Source organism: Aythya ferina (assembly GCF_964211825.1).
Source record: "Aythya ferina genome assembly, chromosome: 24".
Lineage (NCBI taxonomy): Eukaryota > Metazoa > Chordata > Aves > Anseriformes > Anatidae > Aythya > Aythya ferina.
In genome coordinates, this window is record NC_140322.1 from 2,132,070 (window position 1) to 2,155,425 (window position 23,356).

Here is a 23,356-nt window from a genome sequence, read left to right on the forward strand (position 1 = left end):
CACTTCAAAGCTCTGTTGGCTAATGCAGGGTGTGAGCCAAAAGCACAAAAGCTCTTCCTATATAAAATTATTCCAAAATAGGAGTGGCCTGTTCTGCATCATAACCCATTTTAAAGGTGGATTACGATAAAGGAGAACAAGGTGCTCTTGTGCTAGAATACAGGTTTCCCTGCATGGAGCTACTTAGCATAACTATCCTGAAATAATTCAATTTGTAGACATCCTGTGGTGCATGGTATCAGAGAACAAACTGCAGTCCAATACATGATGAAAGTGTATGTGTGCACACTGTAATATACAGGAGCAAAATGTTTCATAATGTAATCATGTTATGAAAACCTGACTTGGTTAGGGCACTCTTTGAATATCAAGTAATTCTTAGACATAGCAGCGATGAGCAATAGAGAGAGAGAATCAGGATATGCCTAAGGTAATTACATACCATGTCCATCAGGTGGAAAAAATACCTCCCTCCTCATTTTCCTCTTTGGGTTCTGCAAGTCTTCTGAATGTTTTATGAGGTGTTTAACAGTCTGGTGCCTGAAAGGCCGGGATGCCACCAATTACCTTTTAATTGTGAGGAAGTTTGATGATTTGGATTCACTTGGTGATTCTGCCACAGATGCTCAAGACTGACAGTGGAGAAATGCCATGTGAGGTCACCTTTCTGAAGGCATTGAGGCTTCCACTTCCCCAAAGGACTAGAAATCTTGGACTTTTTATGCCCACAGAGACACCTGAGAAGAGCATAACATTCAGAGGTTGTGCCAGTCCAATTCCTGTTTGTAAAATGTTAGTGCTGGAGTTCCTCTCCTGGGGACACTGTCAAACAAAGCCATCCCCTGGTGCGTTCTTTGCCTTTCCATCCTAAAAGAGAGAAAGGCTTTTTACACAATTCAGGGCTCCACCCTGGTATAAATTCCCACACTGATTACAAATATCATCGTGGGAAAAGACGTAGGATTATGTCAAGGAGTAAAAATAGATTCGGGCTCATGGTTTCTACCCTCGTTATAGAACACTGTGGAATTTCAATCCTAAAGGGGAATTGAGAAAAAAGATTATTTTGAATTAATTTTGAATGGATGACAAGTCCAGGAAAACCACATGACAATCCTTGACAAGTGAAAAAGAGAAAGAACATTTACAAAAACTCTTCATTCCCTACTAGTCAGCTATCCCAAGGGTAAACTGAGGTTAACACTGAACTGTGACTCTGTACTGTATCATTAACGTAAACAAGCAGAAGTTACGTGTTGGCATTCTGCATGGCTTTGGACAGGCTAAATTACCTTTAAGCAGGCTGCCTTAAAAGCAACAGAATAATAATAGCTCTCCATACTAAAACAACACAATAAACAGATTTTGCTGACCTGTAGTTAATGCATTCTTTCATATATGAGAGAGTCCATTAGATTCTGAGCTTTACTTACAGAGTCCGAGGATCCACACGGTGAGCAAGGGAAGTTTTTCCTATGAATGCAATTGAATCGAGACATCCAAAATGAGACTGTTTTCAAATCAGGCAGTAAAACTAATGTTATCTGCAAGGGAGACAAAGTGCTCGCTTTAGAGATTATTGATTTAGCAGCCTAGACAATGTTGTGTGCAGCATACCACTACTGCTTTAATTATCCTAACAGACTTTAGGAGAAACAGTCTAAGCCCAGTGATTACACAGAATCCAAACACGCTGAGCCAGAAGGTATCATTTTGGTCTTCCTGCCTGACCTCCTTCGTAGTGCAAAGAATTCCCACTGTGGCCACCTGAGCATCACTGCATTTTCAGTAGGATATCATAAATAGCAATAATAATTCCTGACATTGAATGCACACCCAAGCTTTGACCCCATAATCGCAGTGCTGAAGTGTCCCAGTAACCTCTCTCAGAAGCAGGCAGGGAAAAATGGTGAGAGTGTTATTGTGGATGGCTCCTCCGTATGCTTTATCCTGACACCTTCAGGTGCTTCCTATTTGATTCTTCTCAGCAAATAAAAGGTTGAAATTGTATCCTGAAACTCAGAAGTATTTCCCTTAGGGATAGCTTCATTTTAGTAGCAAAGGTTATAGCCAAAGATTTGTTAAATGAAGACAATTCAACTTTTTTAAGGTGTGAAATGAATTCAGAGAAAGATCAAGCTCCTGTTCCAAGTTCAGAAGTTCTGCAGCACATGGAGCATCGAGCTGTGTCTGGATGCTATTCTTCTCACCTGATGATTGGACTGACAGTGCAGTCTTGGGTTCCCCTCCTGAGGTTTTCCACTACACAGAGCCTGAAATTGGTTAAAGAATCCCCACAAGGCAGCATTTTCTTGGTATGACTCCATTCCTGAATGACCTGCACTCAACATAGAAGATAACCAGTCACCATCCTCCTCTGTCCGTGTTCAAGTTTTCTTGTATTCTGCGTGATTCCATCTTATCTCACAGAATAGATAAGTTTCTGCTAATTCTGCAATGTCGTTTTGGATTTATTTATTCTCAAGTACACGCTGTAAGAAGCGAGCCATGTTTTTCCACAGGCAAACTTGCACTCTGTTACAGACCTAGTCAAAGTGAATCAATGGAGAGTTTTTTTTTATTATTATCATCATTTTTGTTGTTGTTGTTTTTGTTTGTTTTTTACGGGATGAGCTTCAGACCACCAGTAGCTGAAATACTGTATGCTCTTATTCCGTATTTCACAAGACTTTTATCAGACCTTAGAGATCCCACTCATTCTTAAAGCTACGTGGAACTGTAAAGAGAGGACTTCTCTATTTCCCATGCAGGTTGCATTGCGCAGGCACGTTTCTTTTCTCCCAGCTTTACATCTCAGCATGCAGTAAATATTTTCAAAAAGGAGCATCTCCTATGAAAGAGTTTCATTCAATCTCATACAACCAGCATATCTGGCTACTTATATTTCAGGAGGCTTACATTTGTGCTCCAGTAGTACCTTGCTGTGCCACCAGAAAGCAAATCCACATTGTATTAAGTCGCGTACAATGAGATCTTACCCCCAAATTTCCTTTGTCACCTTGCCTACTGAAAGAGAAGGGGTTACCTGCACCTTACAGAACAGGGATCTGATGTGCAGTTAAAGTGATTTGCAGAGGGAGACACAGGGAGCCTGGGGTAAAGCTGGGATCCAAACTCAAGCTAATTCAAGTCTAGCATCGTAACGACAAAAACATTTCAACGGCGGTTCAAAGACAGACTTTACATTTCTTATTTTATTTCCAATTATATTTTAAAAGCCTCCTTTAGGAATCCCCATTCTACTTTGCTGTCTGTTGGCTCATGGCAAAAACAAAGGCAGAAAAGCATTCCAGCTAGGGAGGCAATACATATCAAATGCTCCTGTGCTGCAGGTGCTATAGGCTCTGCCGAGGAGCCTAGTGGAAAGGCCAGTTTGCTTAGTTCGGACAACGAAACCAGCCTTTCTTACTCCCTCCTTGTAATGTGCTGCTGCTTTGAATCTTAAATGGATCCTGGCACCACGGGGAATTGCTTCCGTCCAGGCCTCCCACTCCTGACCCATTTTCATTTCATTTCCTCCCCCCCAGCCTCGTCACACACCATATTACACCTCTCCGAATTTCCTGCTCATTTGGTCCTCGTTGCGAGCCTCCCAAAGAACACTAATTACTATGCTAAATGAGCCTGGGCTTCCAGCACAGATAACTTCCACTGCGTCACATTCAGGATCTCCCTGAGAGGAGGCAGTTTGGGACTGATCTTTGGAGCCAAAATGGGAGCAAAACACATCTGTACCCTGATGGGACAGGCAGCCCATCGCAGCCTGGGCATCGCAAAAGAGGTAGGAAACCTACAGAGCAACTTCCACAAAATTAGGAAGAAAGACGAATATGAAGAGTTTAGAGAATCTCTCAACTAGGTCTAGCTCTAGGTCTTGTTTGGTAACGTCCAAAGACTGATGAAAAAGGTAGAAAATAAAGGAACATTCCTGCTTTAAGTGTACATAAACGTGTTGTGCCTTTGAATCTAATGAGTTAAGGAGTAATTCATCCAAAAGCTATGAGGGGAAAAAAAAACGCTCTTCAGTTCAGGGGAAAGATTTTTTTTTTCTATTAATGCCATGTGTTAATAAGCTTTTTCACAGCTCTTGAACATAAAGAACCTTTTGGTTTAGTTCTCTGCAAATTTTGGAGCCAGCATAGAAACCAAAACCAAAAACTTATGGCTTTACAGCTCCTAAATACATCAGCGGAGGTTAACCTCAAATCTTTAACCAGCTTATGTAAACATCTGAGATGAAGGCAAGCTGACCTCTGGCAGTGTTCACACAACCAGCTTTCCTGATGTTTCATCAAAGCATGGGCAATAAACACTGAAGTAAATACTAATACACAAACCTAGGAATATCAGATGTACCCAGCCAAAGCCCCAAGTGTGCTGGTTTGGGTAGGTTTCTCATGTTCTGTGAGCGAATACTGCAAGACAAATAAATTTAGAACCTGTTTTTAATTGTTTTCTTCTTGAAGGTACCCAATGAGAGCTACACAAGTTTAAGGATGATGATAAAGTAAAACAGGTTTGAACTTTCATTTTTTAAAATGAAATTAGAAATGAGTCATTCCTGGAGATCCTTCTAAATCCTGTACTCGCCTTTGCCCAATGACAGAAGCTTCAAAGATTCAAGAAAATGTTGTTCAAAAAAAAGTACACCCACAAAACGATCTGACAGCTTAGGAAATGTCTTCCCAACTCCCAGATGCCACAGGCCGGTTGTGTACTTCAAAGGTTCTGATTCCCATAAACCCCAACCATGGACATTTAACTATTTAAACACGTGCATTTGCTGCTAAACTCATTCTGCACTACAATGGCATCTTTCAGCCATGGCCTCAACACACCACATTTGTTGGGTAAAAGTAGATAAATGTTACAATATTCCACATCCCAATGAGCCATTTCAGACTTTTTTTTTTGGGGGGTGGGCTATGGGACCACAGAAGGTTCTTTGAAAATAGCATCACCTCTTGCCGTAGCTTTTCCTCCTCATCACACTCTTGACAATAACACACTGCAAGTATCCTCACTTCAAGCACTTAGTAGTAAACGTCAAGAGTAGTCTGCAATAGAGACTGGCATCGTCTTAAAAAATACTGAAGATGTACTTAATTTCTCTGCTCGTTGCTGCTTGGAATAATTAATAGTGGATGGATTCCAGCTCCTCTTCTAGGTCATTTTGGCAAGTCACCAGCTCTTAGCTTTCATTTCCCTGCTTGTGAAGACACAGATATCATCTGTCCCACAGGACAACTGTCCAACACGGTGAAAGATGTGCATCTTCTGAGGGAAGAGAACCCCCTACATCTCACCTGCCACTGCTGTGCAAGGTATTTACCATTCTCCATAATGCTGAGTTTCTGTGACCACCTGATGATCTGCACAGAGATGAAGCGGCCAAACAAGTCTGTGAGGAGGAGACGGTGTGGATGCAAGATCACTGCCCTCTGCTGAATGGAAGAGGCTCTTGAGAGGCACAGGTTTTCTCCACAAATTATGACTGAGCCTGAGTTGTCCGTATTCCTGTAAATTAACTGAAGGAGATGCACTATTTTCATGTGTGCGCATAAACACCAAAGTACTGGTGACAGTTATAGAACCAAACTTATACCACACTTGCTGGTTTTCAGATTATCCACATTTTAGCTTCATCTCTATGGATTTGATCAGCAGAGTTTAATTTTTATTAAAACATGTTAACCTTTAATGTTTTACCATGCTACAAAGGAAGAACATACTGGAGATACTGCAACAGATCCTTCTCAGCGTCCCTTCCCTTCTTACCGTTCCTAAACGGTAAAGGGTTTCTCTATTCCTCCCACAGCTGTCTTGAGTTAGGCTACATGAATAAGCTTATTGGATAACTACCTAATTGCACATTAGCACAGAAACAAAACACTTAAAATGTCACTTTACATTTTCAAGACAACTAATTTATTTTTTAACATAGCCCTCTGCAGGTTGGGAGTACGCAGAGGTTCAAGCCAACGTAGCCAAGATCATGGAAAATAGAGAAGCTGTACGGGTTTTAATTCCACCGCTTCCATTTTGCTTTTTTAAAAATCTGTTAGAACAACTTAAGTCTGTTTAGTTTGATCAGTGCTCACGTGAGAATTTCCTGCACTTAGTGGCTGTTGATGGCAGCCTGATAACAACATATGGAACCTCTGAATGAGGTTAAACCTCGGAAGAATTTGAAATGGCTTGAAGGATAAGCTTTTTACAGGTAGGATAAATTCATTTTTCCTCACACAGTGCTTGACAGGTAGCAAAATTAGAGGAAGTTTTTCCATCCTTAGAGCTCAAACTATTTTATACAAAATAAATATTCTGTCCCTGCTTCAGCTCGGAAAACTGAATTAAAGAAATCCTAAGTACCACAAACACAATCCATAATGTCAGCCTTGGCATCTGCTAATACTTCTTATGGGAACCTACTGCCAAAGCTGGAGACAAAAGCAAATTAAAACATCCTTGGGAATTTAACCTGATCTCTCCCTTCTGCTCCTACATCTTCACTCTGAACATTGGCAGCTCCATTTTGTTGCAAACAGCTCCTGCCAGTGACCATTTCATCATTTTGCTATGGACAAAAGTCAAACTCAGAAGACTGCTTGGGAATAGTGGACAGAATAGCTCCAGACATGCCCTAGCTCTAACTTTTTTGGTTATACAATTGCTGCATGGTTTCTACATTGGCTTCACTGGCTTCTACAAGCACAGCTGCTGAGCATACACACGTTTTGCACAGAAAAGGCAGTCCCTGTACAAAGCATCTCACCTACCCAGGGCTGAAGCTTCTCTGCTTGGTTAACTGGATGGGGTCACAGATTCTGGGGAGTGGAGCAATCTAGGAAACTGTTGGTGAACAACTTCAGGGCACTCCCTGCCAGCAGTTGTTCTACATAAGGGCTAAATACAGCAAGAGGGGGTGGTAGTTTTGCCTCTCAACAATTTCTACTTTTAATTGCTTGGCTGTGCTTGGCTGTCACTCCCTACCCCCTGTGGGGAGAAGCTCCATCACTCAGGAAGGCTTCTAGCCACCTAGCCAGCTTTAGGGCTGCAGACTTGTCCTCAGGACATTACAAACTCTGGCTAATACAAATACAGCAGCCTGCTGTCTGAGCACAGATGAACTCCCAGTGCTAACACGGGTCTAGTATGCGTGAAGCTTCACAAGGAAATGCAGATTTTCCTCCATGAAAAGGCAGAATTGACACCAGGAAAAGACAAAAAAAAAAAAAAAAGGCACCTTTTGACTGCATAAACTACACCTCTGCTAGGGTCTGCTGATACAAGCCAAGCTCATGTGAGCAATACAAGCCAACTCCTGCAGCACAGACCAGACCCAGAGCACTGCACCTACCTCACGTACTTCTTTCAGCAAAGCACTCCTAACATCAGCATGGCCTAAGGCACACCGGGCTCTGCTCCCTTGTAAACTGATCTTACAGCAGCCTCCCAGCTCTTGAAGGGATGAGCTGGTGCAAGGATCTGCTGCATGCACAGTGCTCAGGAAAAAAAAGACTGTCTTTAAACAGGAAACCCAAAAGGAGAAAAAGTGCCTTGTTAACTCTTTAGGCCCTGAGGCTTTGGTAGGAAAACATATGGTGAGAATTAACAGCCAAAGCAAAGCAGTCCAGCTCACTGTGGACGCAGTACCCTGCAAATGTCACCTTGGTTTACAACTTTTTTTTTATAATATAAAGAACCAAAAACGTATTAGCAGAAAGCAGTACCTTTCTGCAGTGCTCAGTTCTTTCAGAGGTTTCTTAGAATGAGAGGCCTGTCATGATAAACAAATGCTTTTCAAGTGGAATGATGGATTGTCCCCAGAAGGGATTCCTGGATTTTAGGAAAAAATGTTGTTTCCAAAAGCTTTAGCCCTAAAGGTGAAGCAGGTGAGAGGTTCTCTTCCCCTTAGTGCAGAACTTATAACATTTTTTTTTCCAAACGAGATTCCATGTATTACAACCAGAAAATGGAAAGTTGAATGTTTCTGAATTTTAGATCCACACCATAGACCCGTAAAATATTCCACAAAGTTATACAGCACGAGCATTAACCTTTCCTTAAAAAGCATAATTCTTGCAAAGTCCTTTAGAGAATTCTTCTTTGGAGGCTAGAGATCAATTTCACTGTGGGCCAATTCTTTTGTTCTGCTACTTTGCTGTATTTATTCCTTTCTAGGGGTTGCTGCTGTTGGCTTCTGATGCAACCCCTGGTATCTTTCACTCAATGGAGGATTCAGATCCTGGTCCCTGCCCTCAGGCAAAACATATGTTCCTCTCCAACCTGAATCCAACAGGGGTGTTTGCAAGGGAATAATTGTTTTATGTTTATTAATCACCTGCATGCAAATAGGTGCCAATAAAAACTCCAGGCAGCTCCTCTGCCAGACTAACATGATCTTCTAGCACCACACCCCAGTTTTGGTGTCTGAAATAATGAATGCATCCAATAAGGAGGCATTGCTACTTTGCTATGCAGTGACAAAAATATCACATCAGCTCAGTCACTCTGCAATGATGACTTTGAAAAGAGAGACAAGAAACCTGCAAAAACATTCAACATGAGTGGTAAAATAAATTAGAGATGTTGCATATTAAGCTAAATAAATACATTAATGCAACATGAAAGGGTGAGATTTCAATCACAGAACTAGAACACTCAAAGACACTACTCATGTTAAATGTGACCTGCCAGGAGAAAATCATTTGAGGGACTTCCTTAGCGTAAAAAAAAAGTTTGAGATGGGTTTTAAGAGTCAGATTTAGTGAAATGTTTCAGTTACACCATCAGTTTTAAATAAAAGCAATTGCAGCCAGGACTGCAACAGAAAGAACCAATAATTACTCATTCTGAAAACAATTAAAGACTACAAAGCCTGATGAGACTTCGTTTCAGAATTAAATTTAAGTAAGCACAGTCTTAAGGGGCAGGATGAGTTAAGGCACCGGAGTCACAAATCTATTCTGTGACATTAAGCAGTCTCTAATCCAGTTCTCAGATGTTCAGTAACATGGGAATACTTGGTTTAAGACGGGCAGCTTTCCGAAGGGGCCGACTTTCTGTGTCCACTGAAATCATGGAGTTCTCACTACTGCCTACAAGTGAGCCAGGATTTCAGGGGAAACCTGTATGGCACCAGGAGCAGTGGTGCTCAGCCACACCTAGTCTCAGTTGTACAAAAATGGAAGTGCCCTGAAGATGCACTACTGAGCAAGACCAAAAAAGTTCTGACAAAGAAACCGTTAGGTCTGTCATTACCTTTCCCAGGCATGAGAACTTGGATGTTATGCCATGCCACAAAAAACAGTCCACATACAATCTTGTTCGCATTCAGGATTATTTTTCCAAACTTCTTCCAAACAAAATAAGCACCCAAACAAAGCATTTTAAATGGTTAACTCAATACAGTTTCAAGTAGGGAATTGGTCTCAATGAAAATTCTTCCCAGAAGAATCACTTCTGTGCCCATTGTAAGTATCAGCCACAGGAAAATCATTTAAGGCTGTTTGCTGACTGCAGTTTTAATATGGAAGCATCATCTAGACCACAGACAAGATCAGTGATTGTTCTCAAGGAAAAAGCTCTAGCTAGATGAGAATAATCCTAAGATTTATGAAAAGCAATGGAACTATATTTTTCATTAAACTTGTAGAAACGATTAAATAACACAGTAAGTCAGTTTATATTTAAAATACTTAATGCAGCTATGACCTAATGGTGCCAGAAGGAGAATATTTTCCCAGTAACAGAACTATGGCCACATGAGTAAGAAGTGACACTCGTATCTTTAAATCCATTCTATTTATTAACAACCTTTCTTTCCACTTGGATTAGATTGAAACCAAGAATAACAAAAGCAAAGTTAAGTCTTTGAAAATCAGATTTTTATAACGCAAACAGTAGCGAAGTCTTTGGAAAGATGAAATAGATGTTGCTATGCTTAGCATACAGCACTTGTCTGCTGTTTGCTGAGCTTTAATACCCAGTGTGAGAACAGATGACAGCAAGTTCTCTTCTAGAAAAATATAATACTAGCTTTCCCCACCCGTAAGAAAACTCAAGAGGGGGAAGTAAAAAAAAAATCTCAGAATAGCAAAGAAAGTAATCTGAACATGCCACCATTACCAATAAATCATGTTTCATCTTTATTGCAGAAGGATTTACTTAAATACTCTCATGAAGGACCAGTGGAATCAAAAGATGGAACTGGCTACATAAATGTCAATCTTTATTCAATCTCCCAGCATAGTACATGACTTGGGTGCTTCAAATTAATATTAAAAACAAAACCGAACATAAAAAGACTGCTGAAGGAAGATCTCAGGGGTTAGGACGTTGCTTTTGGAAGGAGTATATTGTCTACTTCATGGATGCCATCTTTGTCAATGAACCGGGCATTGAAAGAGGTCAGGTTTAAGATGAAGCGTTTCTTAAGCTGTTCAAAAGACAAAAAGACAAAGGAGATGAGATTCATTCAAAGCTTAAAAAGAGGAGAGCATAATTTAAGGAATATGCTGTTGCTCATCAAAATCTCCATCCTGGTTCTTGTTCCTAACAGTCCTGGTGACCTGAACTAAGGTGGTTTTCACAACTCAGGAAGTGTTTAGTACAAGTTTCTGTTATAATACTAGCCCTGTTAGACCAGTCTAGGCTAGAGGTACAAAATACAAAGGTCTTTTAACACAACAGGCATTTAAGGAGGAAGACAAACAGAGTGGGCTACAACTTCAGGCACAGGGTATGTATCAAAAAGATACTTTAAACAGAACCTCTTTAGAATACTTCTTTGTAATGTTTCCCTAGAACTTTCTTCCCAATTATATTAAATTCAAAGACAAGGACAGAGAATGTTTTCCTACAATAAAAGCCTTGGAGTCTGAAAGGATATGTTTACATTAAAATTGATTATGAACTTTAAGGTCAAATCTTCACCCCAATTAGACTTAGATATCACTTCACAAGCTGGAAGAGAAGTACACTTGGAAGTATCTACTAGTTAAGTGTAATACAAGTAACAGAGGGATGCTTGCATTACATTCAGAAGCAACATAAAAGAAAGTCAAAGACAGTCTGTATCAATATTATGCTAAGCATGAAAGAAGCAGAAGTAAAGAAAGCAATTAAGCTTAAAGTTTACGTTCTGGAGGATGTGAACCATGCTAAGACAATGCAAGCACCCACAAATCCTTTTCCTCAGTAGCTATTCTACATCTGGTCAATATGCATTTATTATCCCTTCCGGCAAAGACAGCCAAAAATGCGACAAGAACAGGAAAATATCAGCAAATGAATGCAAACAAACATTCCTTTCTCGGGTTCACAAGGGCCCAAGTTTGGCAACTCACCTCCTCTAGACATTTCTTTAGGAGCTCCACAGCTTCCTCACGTGTGATACCTGAAACAAAACATCCACAGATTGATTTAATTAGAGGCCATCTCTCTCACCAGAAACTTTATTAAATTTAAACAACTTTTCAGCTGAGCACCAAAAACTCTACTTCCCAGCTCACAGAAAACAATTTCCAGATGTACTGAGGACGTCCTGCGCTGAAGCACTCACGCTGCAACAAGCCATTGAGAATCAATTTGTTACACTGAATGGGAAGCATGACGGAATTTTGCCTCCCATGGCCAGGGACCGGGCTTTGGAGAAGTCCAGCCGTCTCTCTCTCCTTGAGTTTATTACAGTTTTAAATCAGCTCCATCTGTCCGCAGCCGGCTGCAAGTCAGTGACAGTAGGCGGAGATCGGTTTTGGTGCTACGTTCCCTGCTGGGTATTAGTTTTAATAATGGGAAAGGCACGTGTGTGATGCCCCTGCTATTCTCACACATTAGGATAAAAAAGCCAGCACTGGGTAAGGATGGCAAGACGTGACAACCTATTGCAGTTCACTGCTTTTGTTTTCACAAAAAAGTTGTAAAAATGAAGTACTATCATTTTCTAGAGACATGGCTAGGAGGCAGTTAAGCTCTGTGGATCTCAAAATTTATTTCTAAAGTTTGTTCCAGACCCACATTCATTGTTCAGGAAGAACTCCCATTAAAATAAAGCTGCTAGTTCATAGCTTCTCTTCTTGCAGTGGATAGATGAAAGGATTACTAAGTAAATGTCTTTGCTGTGAAATTAAACTCGGCTTTGCACACAGTAAGGAGTAAAGCAGTTTTGTGGCTAAAGCCAAAGATGTCAGATTAACCATAGTCCCAGCTTAGTACATTTCCTCTTCTGTAACGTGGGGATGGAGCCACGTTTATTCTTTGGCAACGTAAGAACTGGATCACAATTGTAAAATTAAGACTTCAGACAGTTACAAATATACAGGAATTATGACCAACAGCTGCCACATGGATAAAACTGTAAAACAAACCAATTGATCTTCATCAATGCTTCAGAGCTGTGAGATAATCTTCCTAGGAAGAAATAACTTTTCACCTGTATATTTTTTTTATGTATCATACAGATACACTGATATCTGTGCATTAACAGATATATCCAATTCAAGATACGAAGCAAAAAGATCTGGGACTGCACTTTGAAGATTGATACTCTGGGAAAATCTTTATCATAGGTACAGACAAGCAAGTAGAAGATAAAGTTATCAAATTGCTATTTATTAAAACCAGACTACTAGCAGCAAGCGGTCCAGGAAAGTCTAGTCATGTTCTAGAATAAATTGGAACTTCCTTCGCTTCCAGTCTGTTATGCTTCGAACAGGAAAACACCAAGGAGTTGTCCAGTTTCACATTACCATTTCAGCAAAAACAGAAGGCAATCTTTAAAGCTGCATTTAGTCTAACAAAGTCAAGTTCAAATCCGCAGCACCACAGCAATTGTGCTGGACCACCTGACTCAGCAAATGTCAAACTCACACTTCAAACCTTTACGTTATTAATCAGCAACAGGAGAATTTTCTTCTCCACAGGCTCCACTTACCTGGCTTGTAATAGCGGTCGAGGATGCTGAGGGTGAGGAACGCACCATATCCGTGTGCTGCAAAAGGAGCCTTAGCCAGAGCTGCCAGATAATCCATGTAATAAAGGGCAGGACCTTCATGGTCGTCATAGCCAGCCAGGAGAAGGTTGACATGGTAAGGGGTCTACAACCAGAAACAAGGTTTTCATTAAAGCAGACACACACAAGTCTTTGAATCTTAATTACCCATGCCATATCCAGAATTGCAACATAGCTGTTTCACAATTCTTTGTGATAAAATGGCTAGCAGCTACATCAACACTGTCTGCAGGAGATGCCGGGCTTCTATCTAAAAGCAAATCAAATCTTTTGGTAACATGGAATGCAGAAGCAAAAGCTGTACTACTCCCCTGACTTTTTTTTTTTTTTAAAGCTTTCATGGCACATTCAAACTTAAAATGAAAACTTTAATTATGTCTCCACATAAGATTCTTTCATCTGAACATAAAACTTGAGAATTTTTACTGTCTGCATGGCAGCACAACACGAACATTCTGCACTTTATAAGAACTTCTTTGTTAATTTAATATGCTCTTTTCTCAGTCACACTACTGTTAACCATTGACCATTTTAGCACATGAAAGCTCATATACAGTGCAGCGTGAACAGCTGTATACAGTGTTACCCTGTCTTGTTAATTGGCAGTTAGGTTTTTACTGCATGTACCAAATTTAATCTTTACTATTTGGCTCGGCTGATTACATGAAGATCTAAGGAACTGGTTCCTTTCCATTTAAAACTGACTCTTAAGATACGACAACATTACTTTAGCAACAGCTTTTTGTTTAGTTGGAAACTGTTTACTTTTTACACTAGAAATTCAGTCTGCTTCAGATTCTCTCTTCTGATTCTTATTTATGACTTCAGCAACACCCTATCAGGTAACATTAGTAAATAGCTTTCTCTAACCCCAAAAGACCACGGAACTGCATTAATGTAATCATGCCTTTTTATTGTTCTTTACTTGCAAGCTTAGCAATTCCTGAGCAGTTTTCTTCATGTGTTAGGCTTACTGTGTTTTACCATAATGGATAAAGCAGGTGTCCCCACGTCTTCCAATACAAACACTTTAAGATCACAAGGCATGTATATATTGTATTATTTTTAAATGTAAATTCCAGATTTTTATGAGTCTTACACCTTTTCAAAAACTACCTTTATACAATGCTGGTATTTCCCATATTTTTATATATTTCTTATTAATTATAGTAACATGATATCTCTCAAAATGCTCAAAAATCTGGACCAACAAAGCAACAAAATTAGGACATTATTAGAACAAGCAGATGATTTCAGTATAAAGCCAAAACATTAGCTTTTGCAGAGGAATAAGGTCATTTTGATAGTAAGCATAGCAAATTTCCACTCAAAAACCACAAGATACTGTATTTTGACTTTCACCAGATAAAAAATAAAGCAGGTTACAGTGTTACAGTTCTACCAGACATGTCACTAAATTGTGTGATTAATCTTCAAAGCATTTCAGCATATTTGAAACCAAGTTACTACGCAGCTGTATTCATTTAATTAGTCTGTATTTCATTTATTCTCAAATATCACAAGTTGATCTTTAAAAGCCATGACACATGACACAAGATCACTCAAATTACTGTGTGACTGAATTACCAACACTGGTACTCAACAATAAACAAGTGGTGTTATACAGACTGAAATCTGTAAGCTATTTTTCAGTCTTGAGTTCTCCCACTAACAGGCTATGAGAACTTCTTAAATGCAAATAAAGTGTCACCCTATCATCCTCTTATTCAGGAAAGGCAGGATCTAAACTCTAGAAGATAAACATAATCTATTTACTGATGCCATGATTGCAATTGAAAATCACAGGCAATTTGATATGTTAATATAGGATTAACTCAAAGTTTCAGAGAGACAACTTCAGCACCTCTAACAGGCACTTAATGTAAAGGAGAAATTCACTTGGGGGAGGGGGGGGTTAACATTTATCACTAGTGCAAAAAGTCTCCCTTCAAATAATATCTAATATAGATAACAGCATTTCCCCTTTGCCCAGACCACCACAATCTCCATTTACTGGCAGAATTCATGTACACCAAGACTTGTTCCAATGCAGCAAATTCAAGGTCAGAATCTAAAGGAACATCCCAGGCTATAACGCTTCTGAGCCAAGGCAGCTTCCTAGAAACATGAAAATTGTGCAGGTTTTCCTACTTGAGAACTAACTCTGTTGGTCTCCCAGCATCTTAGGGACTATGGTACCTGAAGCAAAAGGCAATAGCCCATTACAGAAAAATGCTACTCCTGTAATGCCTCAGGCTGTGTGGCAAGTCCTAAAGCCTTCAACTTCGTTGTTTCCCTGTAGCTGGCTGCATCTTTAGCCAGGAAAAAAAAAAATCTGGCAAAGGAAGCAGAGGGCATTTACCACGAAAATGGTAACACTAGCATTGTAGCATTTAACATCCCAAATCCCTAACACCCATCAGTCCCAGTGAGAACAAGGGGAAACAAAGACCACAAAGAAAACTTTCACTGCATCCAAGTGTGGGACTAACACCTGCGTGCCAGGACTGGTATTGTACATCTCAAACTTTTCAGTTGGGTTTTCATAAGAGGACTGACTCGTACCCTCAGACACGGACACTTATCCTCAGAGTGTAGTGAGACATAGGCTCTAACGAGGGCTGCTGTGATTAAAGGGCCACCAAACTCATCAGATGGGCTATCACTCCACAAGAGATTCATTTTTTTTTCTCCCCCCAAACTCGCCGTTGTATTACAGGCAATATTTCTCATTGCAAGTAGCTTTGCACTTTATGCTGTTTGATTTAAAATAACTACAGCAATTAAGGGATGTGTGAAATTCTTCAGAATTTACAGCTGAAGAGCACAGTTGTGATAAATACACTCAAACAACAAGATCAGCAACGGGAGGCTGGGCGGTGACAAGCAGCGGTGTGACATCTGGCGGAAGCCAAAGTCACAGCAAGGGGGAGAAAGGTGGGCGTGAGGAAGCATCCTGCCAAGCGTGGACAAGGAGAGAGGAACTGACAGTCTTCCTTTGGACTCAGGCCAGCCCCTGTCACCTATAATTAAACATAGCATCACAACACAACGAGAAGCTGAACTTTAAAGGGTATGGGGGGCAGGAGGGTGTTTTTCCTATTCTCCCCCCCCGCACACTCTGTAATATGTTGAATGTTCAAACGCTGGCACTTGATTCATCAGGTGAATCAAGCGTGATGCTGGAGAAGGCAACAGGGAAGAGGAACTATAGCACCACTCACCTATTCAAAAGCCAACTGTCTGCAAGGCAGTTTCTTGGTTTGCCCCGTTTAAAAGAGATAAATTGAGGTCAGATTCTTTTCAGACACTATTTTGGAGAATAAACCCACGCTTTAAAGAAGTGTTCTGAAAAAACACGCTGGCTATTTAGTAAAAGAAAAGAGCACAGTAAGGTAACAGCCTTAAGTTACAAGCCCAACCTCATTACATGTGAATGCCAAAAAGGAAAGCCATCCCCAGGACACAAGCAGCACTCAGTCTGATCCACACGGTCTGTCCCAATCTTGGCAGGCGTTCAGAAACTTCAAACTGAACTCATCGTGCCTGGCAGATCAAGTTTTACTTGCCTGAACGGTAAATCCTAAAGCTTAGCACAGCCCAAATTGATGAAATTGCACTAAGGCTGAACTCTCCAGTCGTAGCAAGCACACCACGGGTCTGAGACATGCCTGGTACCTAAAGTAACATCCTCAGAACAGAGAAAGGTAGAGAGCTGTAACATCCTTATTAGAAGGCTTGGGTAATTGTTGTCCATTTGAACAGAAAGAGGCCAGCATTTTATTGAACTCATCACATATTTATACTCTGGCAACAGCTCTATGTTTGCATGCCTTGCTGAAGCTGCAACCATATTGTAATTAGAATGGTTTCAAAATTTATCAATTTAAATATAGTATTTCACAGATGTCTTCCTGTACCAGCTGGTTAACACTATTTGTTTTCCCCATTGATTTTTCATGCCAATCCAAAGCCCTGTTTCTCCTCAGCACACAGGGCTCACAAGCAAAGCCACTGACTGTGTGAACTCAGACAGTGGTTAACAGTGCAGAACAAGCCCTGTTTTGGGCTGGGCCACGACAATTTTATAATGCCTTAAAAGTTTCTGTTTCAGTATGGCCAGTCCTCTTCACGTACCTTCTAGCCCTTCATAACAGACAGCTCTACATGGCAAAATGGCAATACAGCAACAAACCAAGTGCCTTCTCCCCACTAAACTCTCTACTTCTAAACTTGTTTTCCTGCTCCTAACAGGAGCTGGTGGCAAGTTTCACCTTTAAGTTTTTATCAACCACGTAATTAATAGCCTCCAGGAATCCAACACACAATTTAAATAGATAGGGAGAGCTAATCCTTGCAATCCACAAATTAGAGTAAAAAAGGTAAGATAATCCACAGGGAAAAAAAAAATCTGATGGCAAGGTTTGTATCATCAAGCTCTAAATCCACAAACAAACCACGATGTGCTATGTTTAAAGAAAAGGAGCTCTCCCTGCAGCGCAGAGATCGCTGTAGTGTGACAGTAGTGTCAGAGTGCACCACTTGCTCCAGGGCATTGCCATCTGCAACAGCACAACGTTTTGTCTCCGGTAAATAAACACATCTGCCTGTGCCAGTGTCCTCCCCACTGTGCTGCCCATCTGGAGCAGGTGAGCTGGAAGGCAAGCGTGGGCTCAGGAAGCAGGGGAGACACAGGGAGGATCAGGCCTCAGGGGACACGGCACAGAAGACAGTGCCGCATCATGCTAGCCAAGCTTGCCAAAAAACCCGTTACATTACTCCTGTTAGGGGTATTTTATATCCTAAATAATCCTCAGTACTATTATTTCACTCCCTCACTCTACACAAGCTTTATTGATTTGAAAGCCTGCTGCATTTGATTGTCATCCATGTCAGAAATGAGAACAGTGACATTAGGTTGTTCCTGTGGATTATGAGATCTTCAGGAATGGTCTTTACCTCACTCCACACGCATGTAATTCCCAGCAACACAACTCTGAGGTTGATACTGGCCTGCACGTGCTACTGTAAAACATGATTCCAGGCCTGTGAGGTATTATCACCTGTCCAATCCTTGACAGATTTGTTCAACTTCACTCTCAACATCCTCTTTGCTCTTCTTGTGATTTGTATAATGTGTTGGGAAGAATGCTAAAGAAGCAATTCCTAACCTTGGATCTTTGCAAGTCTGTTTGCCCCTCCTGAAAACATCCCAGGATTTTACAAAAAGAATCAAGTCCCTTCTCCTGGGGAAGAAACAGTTTTATTTAACCACGCATTATACACATTTATCCAGCCTGGAAAGCAAAAGTCCATGGATACTACCTTGTATCCAGCCAAGATGAGAGACAAACAGAAGTCCTGACTTCTCCACTATGCTTCAAAGGGTATCCCAGCATGACAGCTGGGGAGTGACTGGTGGGATGCATTTATTAGCAATACTTTGAGCAATTACCATGAAGAAAAAAAAAAGCAGTCATGGCAGTTTGGTAACTTGAAAAAATACAGCTCCAACTTGGATTTCTTTTACTGAAAGCCTCATGTTTCTGTTTACAAAAGGGACTTATTTTGCTAAGTACATCAAACAGCTTTGGTGTATTAAATCATTTTCCAATAAGATTAAACGGATCCAGTGCATTTGCATGAAAACTAATCTCAGTGTTAAAAAGGCTTAGTTGACTTAGCTGTCTGCAGTGTTTGCGACAAAATGTTTACTGGACCCAAAGCTGGAATTCCAAGACTAAAGTTGTAACACTTATTGGTAAGTGATAACTTTTTTGAATAAGCAATTTAGATTTTAATAAAAACATATCACTTCAAAGCGGCTTCACCAGTAAAGACAGAAGCCATCAGTTTTTCATCAGATTCCATTACTTAAAAATAGAAGTTTTCCCCTGTAAGCCTCTGCCAAGCTCTTTCAGCTATTACTCACTCGACTCCGAAGATAGTCAGCTAGGTTTCGTCGTGTAAAATTTGCAGCTGCAGTAGGAGACAGTTCATAACCTGCAGAAGAAGCGTGTATTTGGTAACAGGGCAAACCCACATTCATTATCACACTAAAATAAAACAGCTCCAAAAAAGTATAGTACTGCAGGTATGTAGCCTGAAGTTTTCAGCCAGGTATATCAGGAAAACCAGGGACAGTTATCATGCCACAGACATCAAGGGAAATATTTTATTTGAACTATTATTGTCTTTTATTTATATAACAAATAGATTAGTACAGCTTGGAAAAACTTCACGTCTGATGTAATATATTCCAAACTTTACTTCATCCTGCTTTATTACCACATTTACTTAACACTTGAAGTACAGAAATCCTTACATCTAGAGAAGCTTTGAGAACAGAAGTTTCCCCCAAACATTCGACTAAGCTACACCCATCATTAACTCTCTGCTTCCCAACCCTCGGTGAATCACTGTTATCTTTCACTTACCATTTCGCATTTTGTAGAGCTGGACATTTTTCTGGATGTATTCTGCAAACTGTACAGTGTCTCCAGCCTCCCCAACACACAGGAGTAAGATCTTTTCGCTCATCTTAAACATTTTGTCATGGTCTAGGTAAAGAAAAACAACATCAAGAGCCATGGTCAAAAGAAATAATTATTTTGCCAATATCACAGCAATTCTTTCACAAAAAGCACAAAGGTCACAGACTGAGAACTCAGCTATGCCCTGGAACTACCAAAAAAGTCTTCCTGAGCAGCACTCAGCTTCTCACAGTTGATGGTGTAGTACACCAGGCCTGTTAAGCACATCACTGAGAGAAATAAAAATGAATTTTTTCTGAAGTGCTTCCTTCAGAAGGGAGATATTGCAGAAATATGTGATCTTTGTTACAAAAAAATGATAAACTTCACACAAAATATCGTGTTCAGATGAAATTCAACATTATACATGGTACCTCTCTGACTCAGGAATAAGAACTCTGCTTCAGTGACCATTCGATTTTATCTAAATATACTGCATAAAAAAAAAAAAAAAAATAAAAAATAAATTATCAGCACAACACAAAACAATACTAGAGAATCCAGAACTAAATTCCATCCTTTCCTTCTGGTATCAAGAATTGTTCCAAAAACCAGCTATTTAGATGAATGAAGCTTTCGAAAGAGTTTTTGTTTGTCACTGCTTTTGACAAAAGCACCACATGCAAACACTGATTACAAATTATAAGACAGTCCACAAATAACTGGAAAGTAAGGAACAGTAAGCTAGACTTTTAACTGCAGTTTCAACAACTTGCCAGAGTGTACTACAGGAAATCCAAGTTGTCATGACAACACCACCGAAGCCCATTCTGCACTCACTCTAGCACCGTGGCCTCACCTCATTAAGAGGCTGCTGTTCTGATGAGACAGTTGGCATGCGAGGTAAAGCACTGCTCCATACCAGTCAGTTCTAGGGAACATCACTGCGTCTCCATGCCTGAGCTTCCCTTTCGGTTTCAGTTTACTAAATACTGCTGAATAATCCCTGCTGCAAGATACACAGGCGGTGTCACAATCCTCTGATGTGATTCGAGGGGATCCTGAAGTACCTAACGACTGCACAGAACCTGCTTATCTCCAGAGTCTGGGCAACCCTTGCAATCTATTTACTACTCCAATTGAATTCTACAGACCCGAAGTAAAATACAGTTACGGGTAAAGAAACTGCTAAGTCTAATACTAAAGATTTAATAGAAAGTTTATCATTATTACAGTTCAACTTTTTTTAAAAAAAAAAACACAGTGCTTCTAAAACACTGTGTTTGTATTAAGGTCACTACACCTTAAAACCATGCTTCTAGCCCAGCTTATTGGGACTGCAATAAACAGAAGCAGAAAAAATCATTTTCTAGAATTTCAAGGGGTTGAGAAACCCTCAGATTTATTTCTCTACATAAAGAAGAAAAGAAGATGTTAGTGGCTCATATACCTCATGCTATGAATCCCACAGTGCCTTTACTCCCAGTTTTTATTTTTTTTCATGAAATACCTTTTACCAGGGGCACAGCTAGCACCAAGCACTAACTCCACCCCGCTTATTCCTTCAGAATCCCCCCCCGCAGCACTACAGCGGCACAGGACAAGGCCTGGCATAACGAGCTAACACCTCCCCGAACCGCAAATTAACGTGACCGCTCAGTTAACTCATCACAAAGCACAAACCCCTCACAGGACCTCAGCCCCCCGGGGGCTCTCCCCAGGCCCAGCCCCACCGCGCCCCCCCCCCCCCCCCCGAGGCGAGGCCGGGCCGGGCCCCGACTGCGGCCTCCCCCCGGTACCGGGCCTCGCCGCTCACCGTGCTTCATCTGGACGATGCTGGAGGCCGCCACCGTGTCCGCGGCCACCAGGACGTAGTCAGGGCCCTGGATGCCGATCAGGTACTCCATGGCCGCCCCTCCGGCCCCGCCGTGACACAGCTCAGCGCCGCCGCCTCCTCCTCCTCCTCCTCACGCCGCCGCCTCTCACTGCGCACGCGCCGGCGCAGCGCGATGACGTCACCGCCCTCCACAGGCGCCTGGGGGGGAGGGGGGGTGTTGGTCACGTGGGGCGCGCGCCGCCTGAAGGGGTGGCGGCCCCGCCTGAGGGGAGCGGGGCCGGAGGGTGGACGCCTGGCCCGTTTGTTTTTAATCGCTTCTGGCCCGTTTTTGTAGTATTTACCCCGTTTTTTTGTAGCTCCTGCCCCGTTTTGAGGCGTCTGTCCCTTTATTATAGGCCCTGCTCCACTTTGGGTAGCCTCTGTCCCGTTTTATGTAGCCCCTGCCCCATTTTTTATAACTTCTGACCCCTTTTTTGTAGCCCCTGTTCTGCTTTTGTAGCCTCTGCCCTCTTTTTTGTATTCCCTATCCCCTTTTTTGTATTCTCTATCCCCTTTTTATATTCCCTATCCCCTTTTTTGTAGCCCTTGCCCCCTTTTTTTAGCCTTTGCCCTGTGTTTTGTAGTCCCAGCCCCCTTCTTATAGCCTTTACCCCATTTTGTAGCCCTTGCCCCCATTTTTATGGCCCCTGCCCCTGTTGCAGGGCTGGCGCCACTCAGGAGAGACTCACAGGGTCTCGTGGTGGTCATGCACCCTAGGGGTGATGGAGGTTTGGGGGGAAATCTGGCATTCCCCTCAAGCACATGTGCTGGATTTTGGGTTTAGGATAAAAATCTGATGAATAGGGGTCTGTGGTACCACTGCCGGCCAAAATGTGCCTTGTTCGCTGTTACAGAGCAAATTTCCATGGCAATGGCTCAAAGGAGAAGCATAGAAAACATCTGTAAATGCACGTCCTGCTTCTGCCTTGCACGCTTTGTGGAATAAAACCAAGCTGGCTTGCCTCGTGTGTCTGCTAGAGCAGAGGGCTCTGCTTAATATTGAAGCTCTGTGGAGGTCCAGTAGGAAAGGAAAACACTCCAAACCCTGCCCTGTGAGGCAACAGTTCCTTGGGCACAAATTCTTTCGGAAATAAAAGGCTGGCACTCCTGCAGCCTCTGATCTGCGTACTCAAAGGGAACTGAACTGTGAAGAAAGATGGTGAAATCCTTCCAGCAGTGAGGGAGTGATTTATTCGCTGCCCATCTTTCTGTGTCAGGAACGGCCAGCGGTGCCAAGTGTGGAGCCAAGCCCGAGCCCCAGCGTGGGCTCCCTGCGGCTCCCGCTGCGGTCGGCAGCGAGCACCGGGTGCTGCACAGCCGATAACCGAGAGCGCGTTCAGCCTGTCTGGTTCCTGCTGCCAGCCCCAGCCCACGCAAAATCCCCTGCAGCCACACGGGCAAGCCCTAGCCTGACTCACCTACCAAGCCAATACAGGCTTTTTTTCTTTTCCCTGACGTGTCTGTGCCAAACACCAAGGGAAAACTCCCGAGCTGCAGCTGTGCCTGCTGCTTTTCTGATCCGTTGGTGGCTTCAGAAGTCCTCCGTGAGTTCAGCTCAGGGATCTTGGGTGGTATCTCCATTTCATCCCCTGGCTGGACAAGGGTTCTGACAGCTGCTGGTCAGCAAATGCTATCCTCTGCTCTTTCCTTCTTTTATTTTTCCCCCCTCCCAATCTATATTAATTCCTCAGTGCAAAAAAAATAAAAATATATAAGTCTTGTCTTAGGTGGCTGTGCAGCACCCAGTAGCTTCCAGGTGTGGCTGTAACATAGATAATTGATAACAAGAGAAACAAGACAAATACACTAATTGCTTGGACATTGCCTGACTGCAGGCACCATCCTGACAAGTGGAGTAACTCCAACTGGCACTTGGTTTATTGATTAGACTCTGCCCAAGCCCATCTAACACATTTGCTAAGTGCAGTTCCACAAAGACCCAGCCCCAAGCTAGTGAAAGGGGCCACCGAA

General features: G+C 41.8%; 1 protein-coding gene across 1 annotated transcript; it reads right to left on the reverse strand.

Annotated features, from left to right (window-relative positions):
- Positions 1-10,238: 10,238 nt before the first annotated feature.
- On the reverse strand, positions 10,239-21,522 carry PSMB2 (proteasome 20S subunit beta 2). Its single transcript, XM_084497161.1, has 6 exons — positions 21,326-21,522; positions 19,474-19,596; positions 18,969-19,039; positions 12,959-13,121; positions 11,373-11,422; positions 10,239-10,462 (listed from the first exon to the last, which is right to left on the reverse strand). The coding sequence occupies exons 1-6, from the start codon at positions 21,414-21,416 to the stop codon at positions 10,355-10,357; spliced, it is 606 nt and encodes a 201-aa protein (XP_084353287.1). The 5' UTR covers positions 21,417-21,522; the 3' UTR covers positions 10,239-10,354.
- Positions 21,523-23,356: the final 1,834 nt, after the last annotated feature.

Bases quoted from the DNA above. Each gene is read 5' to 3' on its own strand.
- PSMB2 (XM_084497161.1), bottom strand. From the start codon at position 21,416: ATGGAGTACCTGATCGGCATCCAGGGCCCTGACTACGTCCTGGTGGCC. The intron at 19,597-21,325 runs GTGAGCGGCGAG...TTCTTTACCTAG, and splicing joins CATCGTCCAGATGAAGCACG to ACCATGACAAAATGTTTAAG. The intron at 13,122-18,968 runs GTGAGTAATAGC...TTCTGGTTGTAG, and splicing joins CTGACTATCTTCGGAGTCGA to ACCCCTTACCATGTCAACCT.